This window comes from Citrus clementina, unplaced genomic scaffold (assembly GCF_000493195.1).
Source record: "Citrus clementina cultivar Clemenules unplaced genomic scaffold, Citrus_clementina_v1.0 scaffold_8, whole genome shotgun sequence".
NCBI lineage: Eukaryota > Viridiplantae > Streptophyta > Magnoliopsida > Sapindales > Rutaceae > Citrus > Citrus x clementina.
This window is the reverse complement of record NW_006262022.1, coordinates 2347446-2365905: the sequence shown is the minus strand read 5'-3', so window position 1 is coordinate 2365905 and position 18460 is coordinate 2347446. Positions and strand designations below refer to the sequence as shown.

At 33.4% G+C, this 18460-nt stretch overlaps 2 protein-coding genes across 2 annotated transcripts; both read left to right on the top strand.

Annotated features, from left to right (window-relative positions):
* Positions 1–5189: 5189 nt before the first annotated feature.
* LOC18033692 (probable indole-3-acetic acid-amido synthetase GH3.1) lies at positions 5190–7539 on the top strand. Its single transcript, XM_006422814.2, has 3 exons — positions 5190–5609; positions 5700–5801; positions 5944–7539. Exons 1-3 carry the CDS (start codon positions 5290–5292, stop codon positions 7319–7321), a joined length of 1800 nt encoding a protein of 599 aa, XP_006422877.1. The 5' UTR covers positions 5190–5289; the 3' UTR covers positions 7322–7539.
* Positions 7540–11391: 3852 nt separating this feature from the next.
* On the top strand, positions 11392–16320 carry LOC18034173. Its single transcript, XM_006422813.2, has 6 exons — positions 11392–11832; positions 12629–12834; positions 13215–13506; positions 14457–14564; positions 15555–15796; positions 15897–16320. Exons 1-6 carry the CDS (start codon positions 11602–11604, stop codon positions 16012–16014), a joined length of 1197 nt encoding a protein of 398 aa, XP_006422876.1. The 5' UTR covers positions 11392–11601; the 3' UTR covers positions 16015–16320.
* The last annotated feature ends 2140 nt before the right edge of the window (positions 16321–18460 follow it).

Sequence of the window (18460 nt, the reverse complement as noted above, 5' to 3'; positions counted from 1 at the left end):
CTAGTCAAAGTAAGTCTTATTTTTGGCAAATTTTGGTGGTAAAATGTTTTGTGCTTAGTTAGAAAACAAGATTTGTTCATCAAAGTAGAGCTCATAACTTTGTCTGGAAGCCTTGATTTTCACTAAAACAAGGCTCACTTGCATATTCAAGCTTCCTGATTAGGAACACTAAGCACCTCAAAGAATGTGTGGAGGAAATATTAATTACTTAATTAATTACCTTAAGCACACCCAAAATTAGGGAAACAAAACTCAGTTTGAATCAAAGTAAATTTGTATGCTGGATACAGTTGTACTTATGTACGGGCGATCTATCAACTTGCGATAATTAAACAATAAATTTCGTACATAAATCAAAATTCTCTGGGATACTGTTTCAATTATTAAAATGTAATACAGAGTACATGTTTTTTTGCCTGGTAATTGATTGTTGTCTTTTTTTTCTTTTTTTCTTTTTTAATGATTAGGAGTGTGTAAGAAGTAACCATCCATTTTCGCAGCTTTAAATTTCCAGCTTCAAGTATTAAGACTGCCAACCCAAATGCACACAAGTGGTTTACCTAAGCAGCAATTACTAGTCTTAATTAGATAATACAATTATTATTCTTTTTTTTTTACATTTTGATGTTCGCTATTTATTTAGAATTGAGCATTTAAATTCGAATCCTGATTTTTATTGAATGTTACATTACAAATATACAAATATTATAATCAAGAATCTATTGTAATCTTACAAATCAACTCTATTTATAACAATGCCAATAATTGAATTGAAATTAGGTGAATTTACTTCCAAACGTTAGAAAGACAACTACACAAATTCAATTTACCACCAAATTATTGAATGTTTTCCAATTAATGACAAATATTTAGAACTTAAATTGATCCTTCTTTTTTTTCAATTTGCGGATGATCACTAATTGCCTAACTCAAGATATTACTTGGGTTCTTTATAGATGTAACTTGCAACATTTTCTCTTGAACTTATCCTTATGTTTGATCAATTCAAAAATCAAGAATTTGGCGAAGTCAAAATAACTTATTGTCAAGTATGGTGATGTAAGCTCGACTAGGTAAGATTTACACATGCCTAGAGCTTGAGGGTCCCCCTATGCTTCTCATACATTGTGTTTGGAGAAGCAAAAACCGAAAGCACATTACGTGTCTCCTGTCTTTGCGTGCTCTCAATTGGTTTGAGAAAGATGAGCCATAGACTCGAAGCTAAATTTTCCATAGAAACCTAAACTTGATACCAAAACGCCAAAAGGTGGACTAATTGCACTTTCTTATGCTATCCAAACTTGACTTTGAAAAAATGAGGCTAAATAAATTTATATATTGGTAGGATGAACCTTCTCTTATTTAATTTCAAAGTCGCAAATGAAATTAGTATATCATATTACTTGTACGTTTACTCGACAATTTTATAATAATGCGTCGCCATTATGATAATATACATATATCTCATATTTGTTTATTTTATTTTATTTACTGATTGTTGTGGATGGAAAATTAAGCTAATCTTAGTACTATCATCGTCATATGACTCTTTTAATCATGCAAGAAATGTTTACTTAAACCATGTGTACAAGTCATCAAAATTTATTTGTTTATTTATTTATTTTACCCACCCCATCTTTTAACAAAAGAAATAATGAAGAAACTCACCAATTTTCTTATAAAATATGTATGTGTAATCAAATGAAGTAAGAGAGAACAAAAAAAATACTATATATAAGACATAATGTTTGACTTACCTCATCAACTTATTCCATTTTTATTCTTACTCCATAAACCTATTGTATACGCATAGTGAATCATTATCCCATTATTTTCGTGCCGTATTGTTAAGAAATAATACAAAATGGCAACTTTAGAGTCCGTTATGTACAAGTTATCTCAGCTAAAAGAAAACTCAAAATTGATTTAAAAATCATAGAATTTTTTTTTTCAAAAAAATGATGTAGGGTGACATCACCACAAGCATCAAATATAAATAAATAAAATTTTTTTTTTTTTTTTTGGTAATGGTAGACTCAGAGGATAATGTAATGTCGGTTAAGTTCCATTTAATTATATGGTAGCTTATTATTATATAAAACCATATATTATTTGTTTTTGACGGTTATTAACGATCTTCCTGTCTTACTAATAGTAGTTGTGTTTATTAATGACACATTTTGTTTGTTTTTTTTTTTAAAATACTGGGTCAGTAGCATATACAATAAATAAGCCCGAAATTCAAAACACATATAAAAAAGTTAACTCCATGGTCCATGATGCCATCATATGGTTTAATTTATAGTCAATGATACCCCTACTTGATTAAAATAAAATTATACATGATTAAAGAATAGGGGTAATAATATCTGGCCGGCCTTTGACTTTCTGTATTTTCACAAATAAAAATACTTTAGGGGGCTTTAATGTTATTATTACATATAAAAAAAGCCCTAGGAGCATTCAGTTCAAAATTGATTAAACTTTTTTGATACTCAACCTAATCAGATGTTGATGGATTCATAAAGTTTTGAGTTCAATCGTTAATAATATTTTGAATTCATAAATATAAGCCGGCCATTCAGGGGCCTTGGGAACAATCCTTGCTAATGTTAATTTTACGTTTGGCCCCTTAAGTTTACAGTTTTAATACTATAACCTCGTTAAGATAATAGTTTCTTTATTACGACTGTTGCCGCATCAAAATCATATGCCGTCACGGTATAGATTAAATTAAATTTTGTTAAAGTCATCAAAATTGATGAAAAGTTATTCACTTTGATCCAGTAAAAAACCAACAATGAATCTAACCACTTGTAGAATCATTCAGATGTAATCAACTTTTTATTTTATTTAAAAGAAAAAAAAAACCTCTAAAGAACAAAAATAATTTTAAGAACAGAAAAAGGAAAGAAAAAGCAAGCACGTGAATGTTCGTATTATGCTACACCATATGAGTCCACTGGCTGCTACTTTTAGGCTTATGATTGATGGGTCACGAGAACTTAGCTTGTGTTAAATGGGAAACACGTTGTAGACAACAAAGAAATTTGGACAAAAAACCCACAATTTTAACAAATGTATCGTCACTTTCGATTCAAGCTCAATTAATGGAAAGCACCTTAAAGACAACGGACATTAATAAATGTAAGGTGTCCCTGCCCTATAACATAATTACATAAAGATCCCATATTACAAAAGGGTCCAAGGCGGCATGAGATGAGACTTCTTATCATTTTGAAATTTATTTAAAATATTGAATTTTTTGTCACAATTTTTCTTACTTCTTTTTAAGTTATGTGTGTTAATAGACACATGTTATTATTTATTGTGCATATTCATTATAGTCACAATGTCTTTCATAAATATACCACATTAATTGTGAATAAGAACACTTAAAATAGATTTACTGTTAGGGCTGGAGGGCAGCAGTTCGAACTCTCACAAGCGCAATGTGAAAGTATTTCATTCCTTAATTATATTGTATAATTGAGTGAAAGTAGTCTTCTCACTTACCCAAGAGTGATTGAAGTAGACATCTCTTAAATATTAGTGATAGTTAAAATCCGGGCAGAACTTCATAAGTATTAATGTAAGTTGGTCCCACTAATAGTTTGATTTATAAATATCAGTTTATAGTCTCATGTAATATGAGTTGTATGCGTTGTAGTTTGAGCAATAGTCTCATGTAATAATAATAAAAAAAATTACATACACTGAACTAGGTTGCAGCATAAAATTTATAAAATTGAAGATACCACACATAGGGGGTTAAAATAGACAAACCATAAAATTAAGTAGGCTACCATGAAAGTTCTATAAAAATGAGGGGGCAGACATAAAATTAGAATAAAATGTGTAATTTCAATTCAATTGTTTACTTACCTGGTTATTATTATTGTTATTATTTTTTTTTAATTTGGGGCGGCTGTACACATGCAAGTAGTTACACCCCCGGCCTACATTACACTCATGTTACAACATTTAGACTTTTGGTAAGAGGAGTTAAGACTTAAATTTTTGTTAAGACGATATCCAACAACATAAAAATTCAAAAAATGTTAGTTAATGTGGGTATATGAAAACGATCTTATGAACATTAGGGTGCACTATATAATATGCATTTGAAATATTTTGTATTATATGTGAATAATTATGAGTTAACCAAACACTATTATGTGACTGTGTCGCTCATTATAAAATGAGTATCATTCGCAATTACTCATATTTTGGATTTGTATTTTTTTTTTTTAGAATTGTGAGTTAACTTTTGAAAATAAATATTTTTCAATATAATTGACCCGTAAAATAATTCGGCTAGCCGTGAATGTATTTTGTGGCTGCAATAACTTAATGGGCAAAAGTTGGTATAAGGGCGGTTCCTACATTCTAAAATGTGAGAAACCGTAAATATGAGTTATTCCGAAAAGTGTTTAGATCACACATTCGCACGCAATCGAAAATTGAAAAACAAGACATTCGTCAAATAATAAAACAATGTCAAACACGAATGGTTCGCATTTAATCAATTTGATCACAAATTTTTCGAAGCCTAAAATACTTTTTTTTTAATGATCACGCCTTTCGTACGAGAAAATATTCAAATTGAGTTTCGATTTTCTCTACCACCACAACAACAAACAAAAACAGTGACAATTCAATTTTTCTTTCTTTCTTTCTCTATTATCGATCTTGTGTTCGGCATCTTATTTGTCTCACGTGCCGCGCCCTGTCCACAGTAGCATCTGCCTCACTCGCCGGTGACCCATCGTTTTCAAAACCCAACACTTCTCTTTAATTTATTTTTTCTATTTTGTTAGTATTTTAATTTTTCCCCTACGAATGAGAAAAAGAAAAAGAAAAACCAAAACCCTCGGTTACGCGTAACGACTGAAACTCTAGCTCCGCTGACATGGAGGTCACCTAACCCCACATGCCTGCCTCCTTTCGTGCCATGTCTACGTGGTGTGGGTCCCCATTGTCCCCCATTTCTCCCGACACCAGTAGTCAAGACAAAATTTCTAGTCCCTGTCCCATCAGTTGCTTCGTTCCAAACTCCCCCGCCTTACTCTTTGTCTTTGACCACAATGATGGGCCCCACAAAGCTGACATGTCTTGTGACGTGGCAGCATATTACTAGCTCCCTCCTCCTATATAAACGACTCATTGCTCTCCATAGTCACGCCAAACTACAACTCCTCTCTGTTCTTCTTCAAGAACTCATATTTCACCCATTAAAAACAATTAAAAACAAATCTCTCTATTTCACTCCATAAAAGCTCTCTTAAAATGGCCGTCGATTCAGCACTTTCATCACCACTCGGCCCTCCAGCATGTGAAAAAGATGCAAAAGCTTTAAGATTCATTGAGGAAATGACCCGAAATGCCGAGGCGGTTCAAGAGAAGGTCCTGGCCGAAATCTTGAGCCGTAACGCCGACGTTGAATACCTGAAACGGTACAAACTCGGCGGAGCAACTGACAGGGAAACGTTCAAGTCAAAGCTTCCGATAATCAAATACGAAGATCTTCAGCCTGAAATTCAACGTATTGCCAACGGCGATCGTTCTGCTATCTTGTCAGCTCACCCCATCTCCGAATTCCTCACCAGGTGTGTAGGGTGCATAATACATTCAAATACGCAGGATTTTAAAAAAATTAAAAATATTGTAAGCTAATTAAAAATTGCGTTTATTTGCAGTTCTGGGACTTCGGCTGGTGAAAGAAAGCTGATGCCAACGATTCAAGAAGAGCTGGATCGTCGCCAGCTTCTGTACAGTCTTCTAATGCCAGTGATGAATCTGTAAGTATTAAAAAATTATATATACATTTATAAAAAGAATAACCGTGTAAATGTATTACTTTCATGTGCTTTATGTTGAATCCAAGCATGCATGCATGTGTGCCTTATTTAATGAATCGCGTATTTTATGGGAATGGAACAGTTATGTGCCTGGCTTGGACAAAGGCAAAGCCCTCTACTTCTTGTTCGTGAAATCCGAAACGCGGACCCCAGGAGGGCTCTTGGCTCGCCCTGTGCTGACCAGCTACTACAAAAGTGAGCACTTCAAGACTCGACCGTATGACCCTTACAATGTCTACACAAGCCCAAACGAGGCCATCCTTTGCGCTGACTCGTTCCAGAGCATGTACGCACAAATGCTTTGCGGCTTGTTGGAGCGTGAACAAGTTCTCAGGCTAGGCGCAGTTTTTGCCTCTGGCCTACTCAGGGCCATCAGATTTCTTCAGCTTCACTGGCAAGCTCTTGCTAGTGATATTGAATCCGGGACAGTGAACCAGAAAATCACTGACCCTTCAATTAAAGATTGCTTGGGAAAGACTCTTAAGCCTAACCCGGAGCTTGCAGAATTTATCAGAATGGAATGTTCCAAGGAAAATTGGGAGAGAATTATCACAAGAATCTGGCCTAACACAAAGTATCTTGATGTCATTGTTACTGGAGCAATGGCACAGTATATTCCTACGCTTGATTATTACAGCGGAGGCAAATTGCCAATGGCATGCACCATGTATGCTTCATCAGAATGTTACTTTGGGTTAAATCTTAACCCCATATGCAGGCCATCAGAGGTTTCTTATACAATCATGCCAAACATGGCCTACTTTGAGTTTCTTCCCCAAGAGCCTGCAGACTCATTCGGGTTGACCAGCAGCGACCCGCAGCCTGTTGACCTTGTCGATGTCGAAGTGGGCAAAGAATACGAGCTTGTGATCACAACTTACGCCGGCTTGTACAGATACCGAGTCGGGGACATCCTCCGAGTGACCGGGTTCCACAACTCAGCCCCGCAGTTCCATTTCGTCAGAAGAAAGAACGTCTTACTCAGCATTGAATCCGACAAAACCGACGAGGCCGAACTGCAGAACGCCATCGACAACGCGTCCCGACTGCTCCGAGAATTCAACACCAGCGTCGGGGAATACACAAGCTATGCGAATACAAAGACAATCCCAGGTCACTACGTGATATACTGGGAACTTCTAATTAAGGACTCTGCCAATTCTCCAACAAACGAAGTCCTGAACCAGTGCTGCTTGGCCATGGAAGAATGTCTCAACTCAGTTTACCGACAGGGACGCGTGGCTGACAACTCAATTGGGCCACTGGAAATACGCGTGGTTAGAAATGGAACGTTTGAGGAGCTGATGGATTACGCAATATCAAGAGGGGCCTCGATCAATCAGTACAAGGTTCCAAGATGTGTTAACTTTACACCCATTGTCGAATTGCTCGATTCCAGGACGGTGTCGGCGCATTTTAGCCCGGCTTTGCCGCATTGGACCCCTGAAAGAAGACGGTGAATTGATGATGATCATTTGGCACCGACCACATGAAGTCAATGCATGGGCTCATGTCATGGGGGGTTTAATAGAATTAGAGAGACTCTGTTTTTTTTTTTAATTATCTTTTTCGGGTTCTTAATTTTATATCCTTAATTTGTGTGTAGTTATTTTAAGAGTTAGGCTATGTATTTTGGTCAAGTTAGTGGAAACAATGTGAGTTGATTTAATTTGTCCCATGAATGGTTGCTTTCAAGATTTATTAAATGGCGTGGATGGGGGCAAAAAGAAGGTTTCCTTTTTAGGACATACTTATCCCTTCCTACTGGATTTGATTTATATGCTTAATAATTCAATTGGTTCAATGGCGCACACAGATTTAAGGGGAGCCTAGAATAAAATGACCAATCAAAATATATTTATAAAAGATAAAAAGGGTGTTTTATAAGTTTACTTCAGTATGACGTAACCGCTAATTCAAATCCTTATCACAATTATCATCTTCAAGTGGCGACTGAGCCGGCAATTGAGCTGGAATCTGAGTTGAATAATTACTCAGATGTGGGGTTGAAGATTCACAGCTACAGTGAAATTAAAGGAAATAAAAGTTTGCGTTGCTCACTCACGTGAATCGTGATTCTTTCAGCTTTCAGCTTTTGTTTTTCGTTTTAACAGAAGCTGTTGAAGCTTGAATGGTGGCTGCAGCATCCCTGGAACTACGAGCAAACACCTCGACACAAGCAGTTGTTTGATAATTAATATGTTGGGTTTTTTCAAGTGAAATATCTGGATTGTCCCAAATCTCTTGTTTGCTCGGAAAATGTCATAATTAGGTTAATGACTCATTAAAAGCAGGTGTTTTTGAGATTGAGACGGCTCCGCAGGTCTGTGCTATCCATCACTCTATATGCATTTATAATTAGCCTTTTTTTATATATCGGTTTTAGAGGTTATTCATGAATAAGTAGGCCTGTACTCTGGCAAAAGGAGACAACCATGTCCATGGCCAACTAGCTGTTTGTTCTAATATTGTCAAACAAAGGAACTATTGATTTGATTTGTTGGTTCATTAATTATTTTTTTTAATATTTACGTTATAAATTCACTAATAATTACAATTACATTAATTTTACAAGAGTAATGTCAAACAAATTCTCATATAAATTTATTTTGTACAAACTAACGTAATATTAATTTATTGGTTGAATAAAAATATAAAATAATAAAAATAAATCATATGGGTCAAGTGATATTTAATTTAATAAATCTTATCATGTCACATCAATTTGTATAAAATAAGTTTGTATAAGAGTTTGTGGCTATATCATTACTCTTTTAAAAAACCTTTTATAATTAATTATATTTATGTGATAACAAAACTTACATATGCGAGTTTGTGATAGTCTGAATTTACTTTTAATATATTATTCAAAAGAAACTCCATTTATACACTCAAAAGAACTCACAGGAAAGTAATTTACCATCCCACTACTAGATGCTTCTCAATTTTTTTTTTCTTTTTATTCCCTTCATCATCATTTGTTAAGTACTGTAACTATAGATCGTGTTAAAGAGAGAGAGAGAGAGAGATTATCATACCACTATATGTTGGTATAAGCAATTTTTTTTTTTACATATTGGCCAAAATTTTTTTGTTATACTTCTCAAATTATCCATTGCATTCACAACAAACTTTGATATGTTATCACTTTCATGCTATTGATTTTTTGACAATATCATTCTATGATGCCTTAACTTGTCTAACCATTAATATCTTTTTTTCCTTCCCTTATGCTTTGGGTTAATTTGCAGTCTCTCTAAAAGTCTTGAATGCTAAAACCCATCATCAGCCAGCCAAGGTTGAATACAGAACAACTTTCTGCTTCACAGTTGGCCTTTCACTGAAAATATAGTTTACTGACTAGAAGGTAAAACCTTATGAAAAACGTGAATTAGTGGAGGGTTATCATGAGCCGTTTGCAGCCACTAGCTCTTAAAAAGAGTGTATAATTATTGGAAGACTTTAGCTATGTTGGAATCCACCTAACGGGCACGAATCTCAGTTAATAAATAATAAATTATAATAAATTTTATATTTTTTATAACTTTACGTATGTAGTTGAGATTCGCGCTCCACCATAGGTGAACTCTAATATAGCTGTAGCCTTATTTTAAAATGAAATTAATATTTAAAATGTTTTTGGCAATACTGATTAAGGCTCAATTTTCAGAAATTTATTCCTTGACCCTACATGTATCCCTTTTAACGGCCAACAATTAATATGCACTCATGTAATTAGAAATTATTTCGTGAGTAATTTTTTATGTGTTATGTCGGACAATTATTCACATAGGGTGTATTCGGAAAATTGAATTATGAGGTATTAAAATTATGTTCACATTAACTTAATACCAATAACATGTTTGACTAAATTTAGGGGCTCATTGTGGTGCATTACACAAACTCAAGGTTCCCTCGGATTTGGGTAATCCGGTGGCAAGCAAAAGCTTTTGCCCTAATGAGGCAAATATTTTATTTAAATAATTATTTTATTATTAAATAATAATATAATAAATAAAATATAAGAATAAATTATATGGTAATATTATTTTATTATTTTATTATTTAATAATATGTTTATATATTAATAATTATTTTTTAATTTTTTTAATAATAAATAAATATAAAAATAAATTATGCTATAATATCATTTTATTTCATAATACGATATTTTATTATATTATTATATAATGTTATATTTATATATTAATAATTCATATAAAATTTTAAATAAATCAAATTAATATAATATTAAATTAATACAGTATAGTGTAATATCAAATATTGTATAATATTCTTATAAAATAATGTTAATACAATAAAACATAATATAATACATCTTCATTAAATAATGCAACACAGTGTAATACAATACAATGTACCAAACGCATCCATAGAACATATTGGTTTACCAAAGAGCTCTAACTTTTAGACAAAAGAATTTGACAAAGTAATGACAAAAAATAACGATATATCTACTTTGATTTAGGGTATGTTTGTGATCGAGGTTGGGCAACTATAACTTAAAAGTTACAGCACTAAAATATTTGGTAAACACCAGCAGCTGTAGCTTGAAAGCTACGTTGGTATATTTTTCACTTGTATGATGGAAAATCTATTATATTTTTAATTATTTTGTCAAAATTATTATTTAAAATTTATATTTATTATATACTATTAAATTTTGTTTCATAATTGTAGTTTTTTTTTCCACAGCAGCTGTAGTTTAAAACTTATAACACCTTAATCCCAAATAGGACTTTACGGTGTTAATTAAAAATAATTAAGAAATACTTTAAACGACCGGTCATATACGTTAATTTGTCCCTTTATCATTTTTCTTACCCAGGAAGTATAGGTTGATAAAAATTTAAAACAATAGCCAAAGCCAAGCCTAATGTGCAACACTCTCGTATTTCTAAGCACAACCAAAGCTAATAGAATGAGAATCAGATGATTTTGAATGGAGCTTTTAACGGCCCTAAAAAATCTTTACAATACCTTTTTCGAACTCTATTCCCTAAGGTACCTAGCTTATTTTATAAAATACTAATCCGCAAATTAAAATCAAGCATCTTTGATTTATAAATGCATACAAATCCTAAACCATTAAACTATTTTCTTCTTGTCACATAATTTCCATCTTCATAATTCTTAATTCTTAAAAGTTTCTCAAAAAAAAAAAATGAAAATTTAAGATATATATGTAAATTATGAAATGGAGTTTGTGTAAAAAGATTATTAAAGTTTAATTTATTTATGTATGTAATTGAGTTTTTTTGTTCAATACAAAAAGAAAGATTACTTTATCTTCAGTTATTTAGGAAATTTCAATTAAATTTTTTTAGAAATTTATAGGGGTGTCGAATGGTTTACTAAGAGATTTTACGTAAAATCCAAAAAAAAAAAAAAGAGAAATTAGGGGATGTACTGACAATCAGTGTGGGATGGATGATCATAGAAACAGAACTCTTCCAAGATGGGCCGAATCCGGTTTTGTAGGAAATACTAGCATTTCCGGTCCATATGCCAATCAATTGGGGCCATTCAACAATCCAACTTACTTACGCTCGTCGTTTCGCTTTCTCGACTTCGCGTTTCGATTTTGCTTTCTTCCTTCGGGATTAATTGTGGTCGCAGCCACAGTGACGGGGCAACCCCGGCCCGCAACGCGGACAGAGGGAGTACGATCGAGAAGCCAATCAGAGAGACGAAAGAGAAGTAGTGGTTGTTATTTCGTATGGCAACCCTACTCTCTTTCCTCTCGTCTCTCCCTCTTTCTCATTCACCACCTCCTCAACGCCGCCGTTTTCCTCCGTCTCCTTCTAATTTCTCTCCTCTTCGCTTCACAGCGAAAGAACCTCGAAAATCACGAAGCTTAGCCGTGTCTTCATCTTCGTCATCGTCGTCATCTCCGTTCGATGATTTCTGCTCAAAACTGAATTCGCCGTTGCCTGATTCATCAACAAAGGTCAATTCAGCTTCTATATTTGGTTTACCATTTCTAGCTGTACTTGATTGATTGATTGCTAATTGAATTGTTTGAAGCTCGTGGTTTGCATTGTTGATGAGTAAATGCATAGAATTTTCGTGTTTCTGCTCGTTCTTTACTAATATTTTTGGAATTTGAGTTTAGTTGATGATTTTGGATAGCGAATATTTAAACGAATTAAATTGAAGTTTAGACAAACCTGAATAATCACTTAGGCTCCGTTTGGTTGCTGGAAAATTGAAGCTTCAGCCGTGAAGTGAAAGTTGATGGTGTTTGGTAAATAATAATTTTGACAAAGTAGTAAAAGTAATCTAGCTTTTTCGTCGGACAGCCAGTTGCAAGTGTTTACCTAACACTTTAAGCTACAGCTGCTAGACAGTAAATCGGAGCAGAGCCTTATTAACATTAGCTTTGATTAAGCTGCAATTGAATGTTTAGTTGCTGAGATAATGTACGACCACGTTCTTAGGCTAATTCGATTAGCTTTGATGGATGGAATTTTTTGATGAGGAAAGTTTCAAGTTTAGCTTCAAGTTATTAAATCTGAATAATTTGAGTTGCTGATTTGAAAATTGGAATGTTGACGTAAGGCATTGTGATGGGAAAAAGCACGTGTACATGAAGATTTTGATCAGAACTTATTCGATTCGGCTACTCAGAATTGTTATGAGCTTTAAGTACATAAATATATTCAGATATGATTTCATTTATATGCTTTAATAGAATGATCATGTGGTAGATTTTGGACTTGACACTAGATTGTTTATTCTTATAGAAATCGGTGCTAGCAAGTATGATACAAGAGGTAGAACCATTAGATGTGACCCTCATCCAAAAGGACGTTCCACCCACTACCTTGGATGCCATGAAAAGAACAATCTCAAGCATGTTGGGTTTACTTCCATCTGATCGGTTTCATGTATTTATAGAGGCTTTGTGGGAACCTCTCTCTAAGTTATTGGTGTCTTCAATGATGACCGGGTAAGTTCATCTTCAATCTCATATACATTCTGCAATATGTTTGATGCTCTTTTGGTTTCCCAAGAGATGAGACTAGAACAGAAGTACTGATTTCGTGGTTATTTGGGATGATTTTGGCACATCCATATTTTTCTTTTAACCAATTCATGTCACTCTCGTGTCAGTTTTGTTTGTGGTAATTGTTATAAAAATGGATTTTGTGACACTGATATTTTGAGCATAATTTGTTTAACGGTTCATGTATCATTAGTCATTTTCAAGTTTTTTAAGAGTTCATGTATCATTAGTTATTTTCAAGTGTATTTAATTTACTAATTTCCACAAATCACTGGATCACGTATTTGAGACTTAGGAATGGTATTTTTTTTCTTTGGTTTTAGGTATACATTGAGGAATGCTGAATATAGGCTTTGCCTTGAGAGAAATCTTGATGTACATGAAGGAGATGGTGAAAATCAAACATCAGAATGTTCCCAAACTGATTTGCATGGGATGTTGCTTAATAGGGAAAACATTGATGAGTTTTCTGGAAAAAATGAGTTATCATCTGAATTCCAACAAAATGTTGATGACTTAAACGAGGACATTTGTGTTGAAGGCCTTGGTGAAATGACCCCTGAAGTTCAACAATATATTCTTAATTTGCAGTCTCGTTTATCCTCTATTAAAAAGGTACGTCATTCCAAGGAACCTCCGTTAGTGGGTTGCCGACCATCATATTCGTTTTGTTAATTTGTTCAATTTCATAATTAATCAGTTAATATGTTCATTAGAATAACTGATGTGGCTTTCAGAATATATGAAGGGAGAAAGTGCATCTTTGTACGTGGCCTTTACTTTTTAGCTATGGCAAAGCTTATTTTAGCTGAGTCGTATGAATGGACTATTTGCTTAGATAGCAAAGTTTTGAATTTTTCTTGTCAGTGATGAATATGTTGTTGTCGCTGAAATATTTAGAACCTTAGGATATTTTGGGGTAGCACATTTGTACTGTTATATCTCAATAACATTTGTCCATCTGCATCTTACTGTAGATGAGTAATTGTATTGTTTGTAGTTTTTTTATTTCATGTATGTATTCGCAATACTTGGCTTTTCTATTTCAAATCACCCTCAAAACTCTCTCTTACACACTCAGAGACGCAAACACACACCTTCTGTCTTTTTCTTTCCTTCTCATTTTTAACTTTTGCATTAATGGAACCAGAGTCCCTCGCTACCCATGTTAGAGGGATTTGAATCCAAAATCTCTTGTTCCTCGCCAATATGTTTTACCAGTTGAACTTGAACCACCTAGCAACCCCACACAACTTCTTTTCTGTCTCATTTTCTTTCAAAAATATATTTCTGCTGTTGAGGTTTCTGGAACAGATTCCATGAAGTGAAAGAGTTGTGCCAATTTCTTTTATCATCTTTATTTATCATATGATTAGGGATACTTTTTTCATTTGTTGATATCAAGCCGATCAACCCTGTATGTGCTGCCGCAAAATGTCCTGAGCCGATCAACCCTGTACGCACATTTGTAATGTTTTGTTGTTTTGAATTGTTTTTTATTTTTGTTCCTATCTGCAGTGTTGTTTATTTTGCTTTCTTACATTTTTTTTTCTGCTTTGTTCAAGGAACTTTGTGAAGTTAAGAGGAAAAGCTCTGCTCTTCAAATGCAACAGTTTGTTGGAGAAGAAAAGAATGATTTGCTGGACTACTTAAGGTCTTTACAACCTGAAAAGGTTTGCCTTAGTTCTCTAAACGTTACTGAGCATATTTCATGAGAAACACTGTTTTAACCTTTTCTTCTCTGTATATTTTTCGATGACTAAACTTTATTCTTCAGTCTTTTTCTTCCCCAGCAATGGAGAGAAGTAATACGCTTACAAAAACTGTCATGATTATTGGGTGTTTTAATGCTAGTTTAGGATAATTGTGAGAAGTAACCTGCTGGAAATTTTACTGTTCTTACTTGAATTTGTCTTACTGATTCATTATTTGAACCTGTTGATCTAGAAAATTTTCCTGATATTTGTTGTTTTACTAGAAGAAAATCTGGAATGGTAAGCATTGCAACTCCAAGTATTTTGTAAGGTTTTGAGTTTTCCTTATTCGATTTGTTAAGAAATTGAATGGAGTATTACAATTGGGATTCAGATAGTTTAACATTCAATAAGATGGCTTGCTTGTGACACGTGTAACTTAAGTTGTGATTGTCCTTGTTGCCTAATCAATGCACGTGGAAGTTAATGACTTAGAGGAGTAGTGCGAAGCAGCTTATAACATTTTGATTTCTTTATATTCATAAGCCCATGAATCTAGAACTATCTGATTCCTTTGTCTTTTCAGTTAAATTTTAATCCTTTATGCTGCTAAGTTTTAGTCTAATTCATGTCCATGGTTGTCTAGGGACAAGGTATGGCTTTTGGTTTATCTGTTGGCCGTGCTTAGTGCAAAATATCAGGTTATACTGACATGATCTTCATCAATTTTTCTACATCTTCAACCTGTTCTTGTATGGGATATAGTCAGACAATTCTCTTAGTAAACTTTTTCTCCTATAACATAAGTTCTGTTATGTGGCTCTTTCTTGCTCAATGTTGCATCTTCCCATAATCCCATACTAGTTTGGCCAACTTCTTTTACACTCACACATGGAAGCATTTCTTCACAACAAATTTCTGGTATTTTTTTTTTTTATGTGCTAGAACTAGTAATTGTGATATGAACAGGTGGTTGAACTATCGGAGCCTACATGCCCCGAACTGAAAGAAACAATCCACTCTGTGGTTCATGGTCTCCTTGCAACCCTTTCTCCTAAGATGCATTCTAAGGTTCCTCCACTGGAGAACACCGCAACTGGAATGGTAAATATTTGGAGCAAAGATTGTGCTGAACTTGTTGAAAATACTTCGCTCCACTTCCAGCCGCAGATTTCATTAACTCGGGACTACCTAGCACGCCTTCTTTTCTGGTTACCTTTCTTTCTCTTATCATTTCTGCAGTGTGTTTATCTCAAACAGTCTTTGGGAACTTGGATTTTGATGGTATCTGCTCTTTGTTTCCCTTGTCAGGTGCATGCTGTTAGGACATTATCTTAGAGGGCTGGAGTACCGAATGGAGCTGATGGAACTTCTGTCTTTGACAAGTGACGCCGAAAATGATGTGCATGGCAATGAGCAGGTTGCTTGAGAGTTGCTCTCCATTGCAAATGCTTCCATCTGTACATACATTTGTTTTTTGCTGCATACAAAGTGTGTTCTCCAAGACGCTGGAAGTGATGTACAAATTTAGGCCGCGTAAGCTGCGGTTGATGAGGAGTACATTAGTGTATAACAGGATACATTTCTCTTGTTTTTAGCGAGCAACCACATTGTTTTTTCTCCCCTGCTTTCGGAACAAGATTTTCTATTTCCCTAGAAAACGTTTTCTTATTACTGTCACTTGATCATTGCTATGGTTAAAACGATACAAAAGGCAAAGGAAACAATTGAAATATATGCGAATTAGAAGACCAAGGTAAACAAAACAAAAACCTAAAGGGAAATGTTAAGTATCAAGAAGAACGAGAGAAAGACGAGAGAATGAAGCTTGTGTTGAGAGAAGAGAGAGAGAGAAAAAGCTGACAGAAGAGAGAGAGAGAGGAGGTAAAACAACAATTTAAATTGTAGTTTTTCTCGTCTTTCTCTCGTTCTTCTTGATATTTAGTAGTACTTTTTTTTTTTTTTTTGATAGAGCTTAGACTAAAGTTTTTGTTTCCAGCCAAAGGAACTAAATTCAAATTAACATTGTTTTAATGGTAATATGGAGCCAAAATGTTAGAAAATTAGAATGAGGTAACGTGGAGTATTTTCTCAAGATTTAAATTTCCTCATCAGGGAGATTAATCGGTTTTTGTATCCTACTCGCATGAGTGGAAAGAGATGCGAGTAGAAAGAAGTTGAATTGTTGTTAGGCTTCTAGAAGAGGTTTTTCAATTTCTATTAAATTCTTTCAGAAGAAATTATTTTTGAAGGACTTCTAGAAGAGAAATAGATTACTTTACCTGAAATGTTAGTTTAATTTGTTGTATTTTATCTATAACAAATATCTCATATAGGTGTCTGTATGTTTTTAAATATTAGAGCCTCGACTCTATTTCGGAGGTGTCAGGTATAGCTAGAGCCGGAGTAAAAAAGAAAAAAGAAAATTTTAGACCTGTAATTTCAATTCAATTTTTTTTAATACACAGCTCCTATCATTTGAAGAGCTTATAGAAGAGAAAGAGATTAGTTTAACTGAAATAAAATATTAATTTTAATTTGTTATATTTTAAACATTAGGAGTTTCTTGACGCTAATCAGGATGTGGAGCTAGCGTCAAAAAGGGGAAATACACACACACACACACACACACACTGTGTATTTGACTCATGTATATAACTTCAACAATTTGACATTTTAACCCCCAAAGACTTTTTCATCTCTCAATTTCTAATTAAGTGGTGTTACACATTCCAAAATTTTTTGTCTCAAAAAATTATCCAAACAATGTTGCATTCATCAATTGATTGGTGAGATAATACAATTAATTCACTTGGATCTTAGAAAAATTATCAATCACTCAATTAATGACACATCATTTGAGTCAAATTTAATTAAAAAAAAGAATTTGAGGTCTTTTCGAGTTCTGAACTGAACTGAATCGAACCGTATTATGGCAATTTGGTTCGGAGCAAAAAACCAAATGGTTTAGAAACTTTGAACCATTTTTTTTTATATTTGGTTTGGTTCAAAATCGAACCAAATTACCGAACCAAATGGTTCAAGAAAAAATTAAAATTAAAATTAAAAAATAATTAAGAATTTATCTCTTTTTTTTATTTATGTTTGTTAGTTAATACATGATATTATATCTGTCATAGCATACACTTTATTTTATTGTTAAACTTTATTATTTTAATTTATTATTGTTAGATTTTATTATATTGATTATCATTTATAGATTTATAGATTATTTTTAGAATTTATTATGTTAATTTATTATTGTTATATTTTATTATGTTGTTTATTGTTTGCTAATTTATAGACTTAAGATTATTGTTGTATTAATATTTAATAGTGTATTATTATATTATATTTTTTTATTGAATAATGAATATACAGGATAAAAAAACATAACAGAACCGAACCGAACCAAATTAATTCGGTTCGGTTCTATAATTTAGTTCGCATTTGGTTCATAAATTCATGAACCATTTGATTTCAATTTGGTTCGATTCTAGGACTGAACCGAACCAAACTAAATAGTGCCCACCGTACTATCTATGCAAAAGTGGCAAACAGTTAATAGATAAAGACTACGAAAACTAAAGATTCTCTTGTAAAACTAAAAGAATTGAGGCTAGACTCTATTGCTGTGTTTACTTTCTGGAGTGGGAGTGAGGAGTGTGGATTCCTTCCACTCCAGTGTTTACTTCAACTAATTAGGGAAGGATTGGGAATCCCACTCCGTGGGCTCCACCCATTTTATATTTAATAAAATAAAATAAATAATATTATATTTATTTAAATATTATTATTATATTTAACTAAATAATAATTTGCATTGATTATAAGTTAAAATTACTTAAAAATAATTATAATATATTAATAGAGAA

What these genes read in the sequence shown, in the direction of transcription:
- LOC18033692 (XM_006422814.2), top strand. Translation starts at nt 5,290, where the DNA reads ATGGCCGTCGATTCAGCACTTTCATCACCACTCGGCCCTCCAGCATGT. An exon ending in ATCTCCGAATTCCTCACCAG is followed by an intron (nt 5,610 to 5,699) that starts GTGTGTAGGGTG and finishes GTTTATTTGCAG; the next exon opens with TTCTGGGACTTCGGCTGGTG. An exon ending in CTAATGCCAGTGATGAATCT is followed by an intron (nt 5,802 to 5,943) that starts GTAAGTATTAAA and finishes GGAATGGAACAG; the next exon opens with TTATGTGCCTGGCTTGGACA.
- LOC18034173 (XM_006422813.2), top strand. Translation starts at nt 11,602, where the DNA reads ATGGCAACCCTACTCTCTTTCCTCTCGTCTCTCCCTCTTTCTCATTCA. An exon ending in GGTCTTTACAACCTGAAAAG is followed by an intron (nt 14,565 to 15,554) that starts GTTTGCCTTAGT and finishes TGATATGAACAG; the next exon opens with GTGGTTGAACTATCGGAGCC. An exon ending in CTAGCACGCCTTCTTTTCTG is followed by an intron (nt 15,797 to 15,896) that starts GTTACCTTTCTT and finishes TTCCCTTGTCAG; the next exon opens with GTGCATGCTGTTAGGACATT.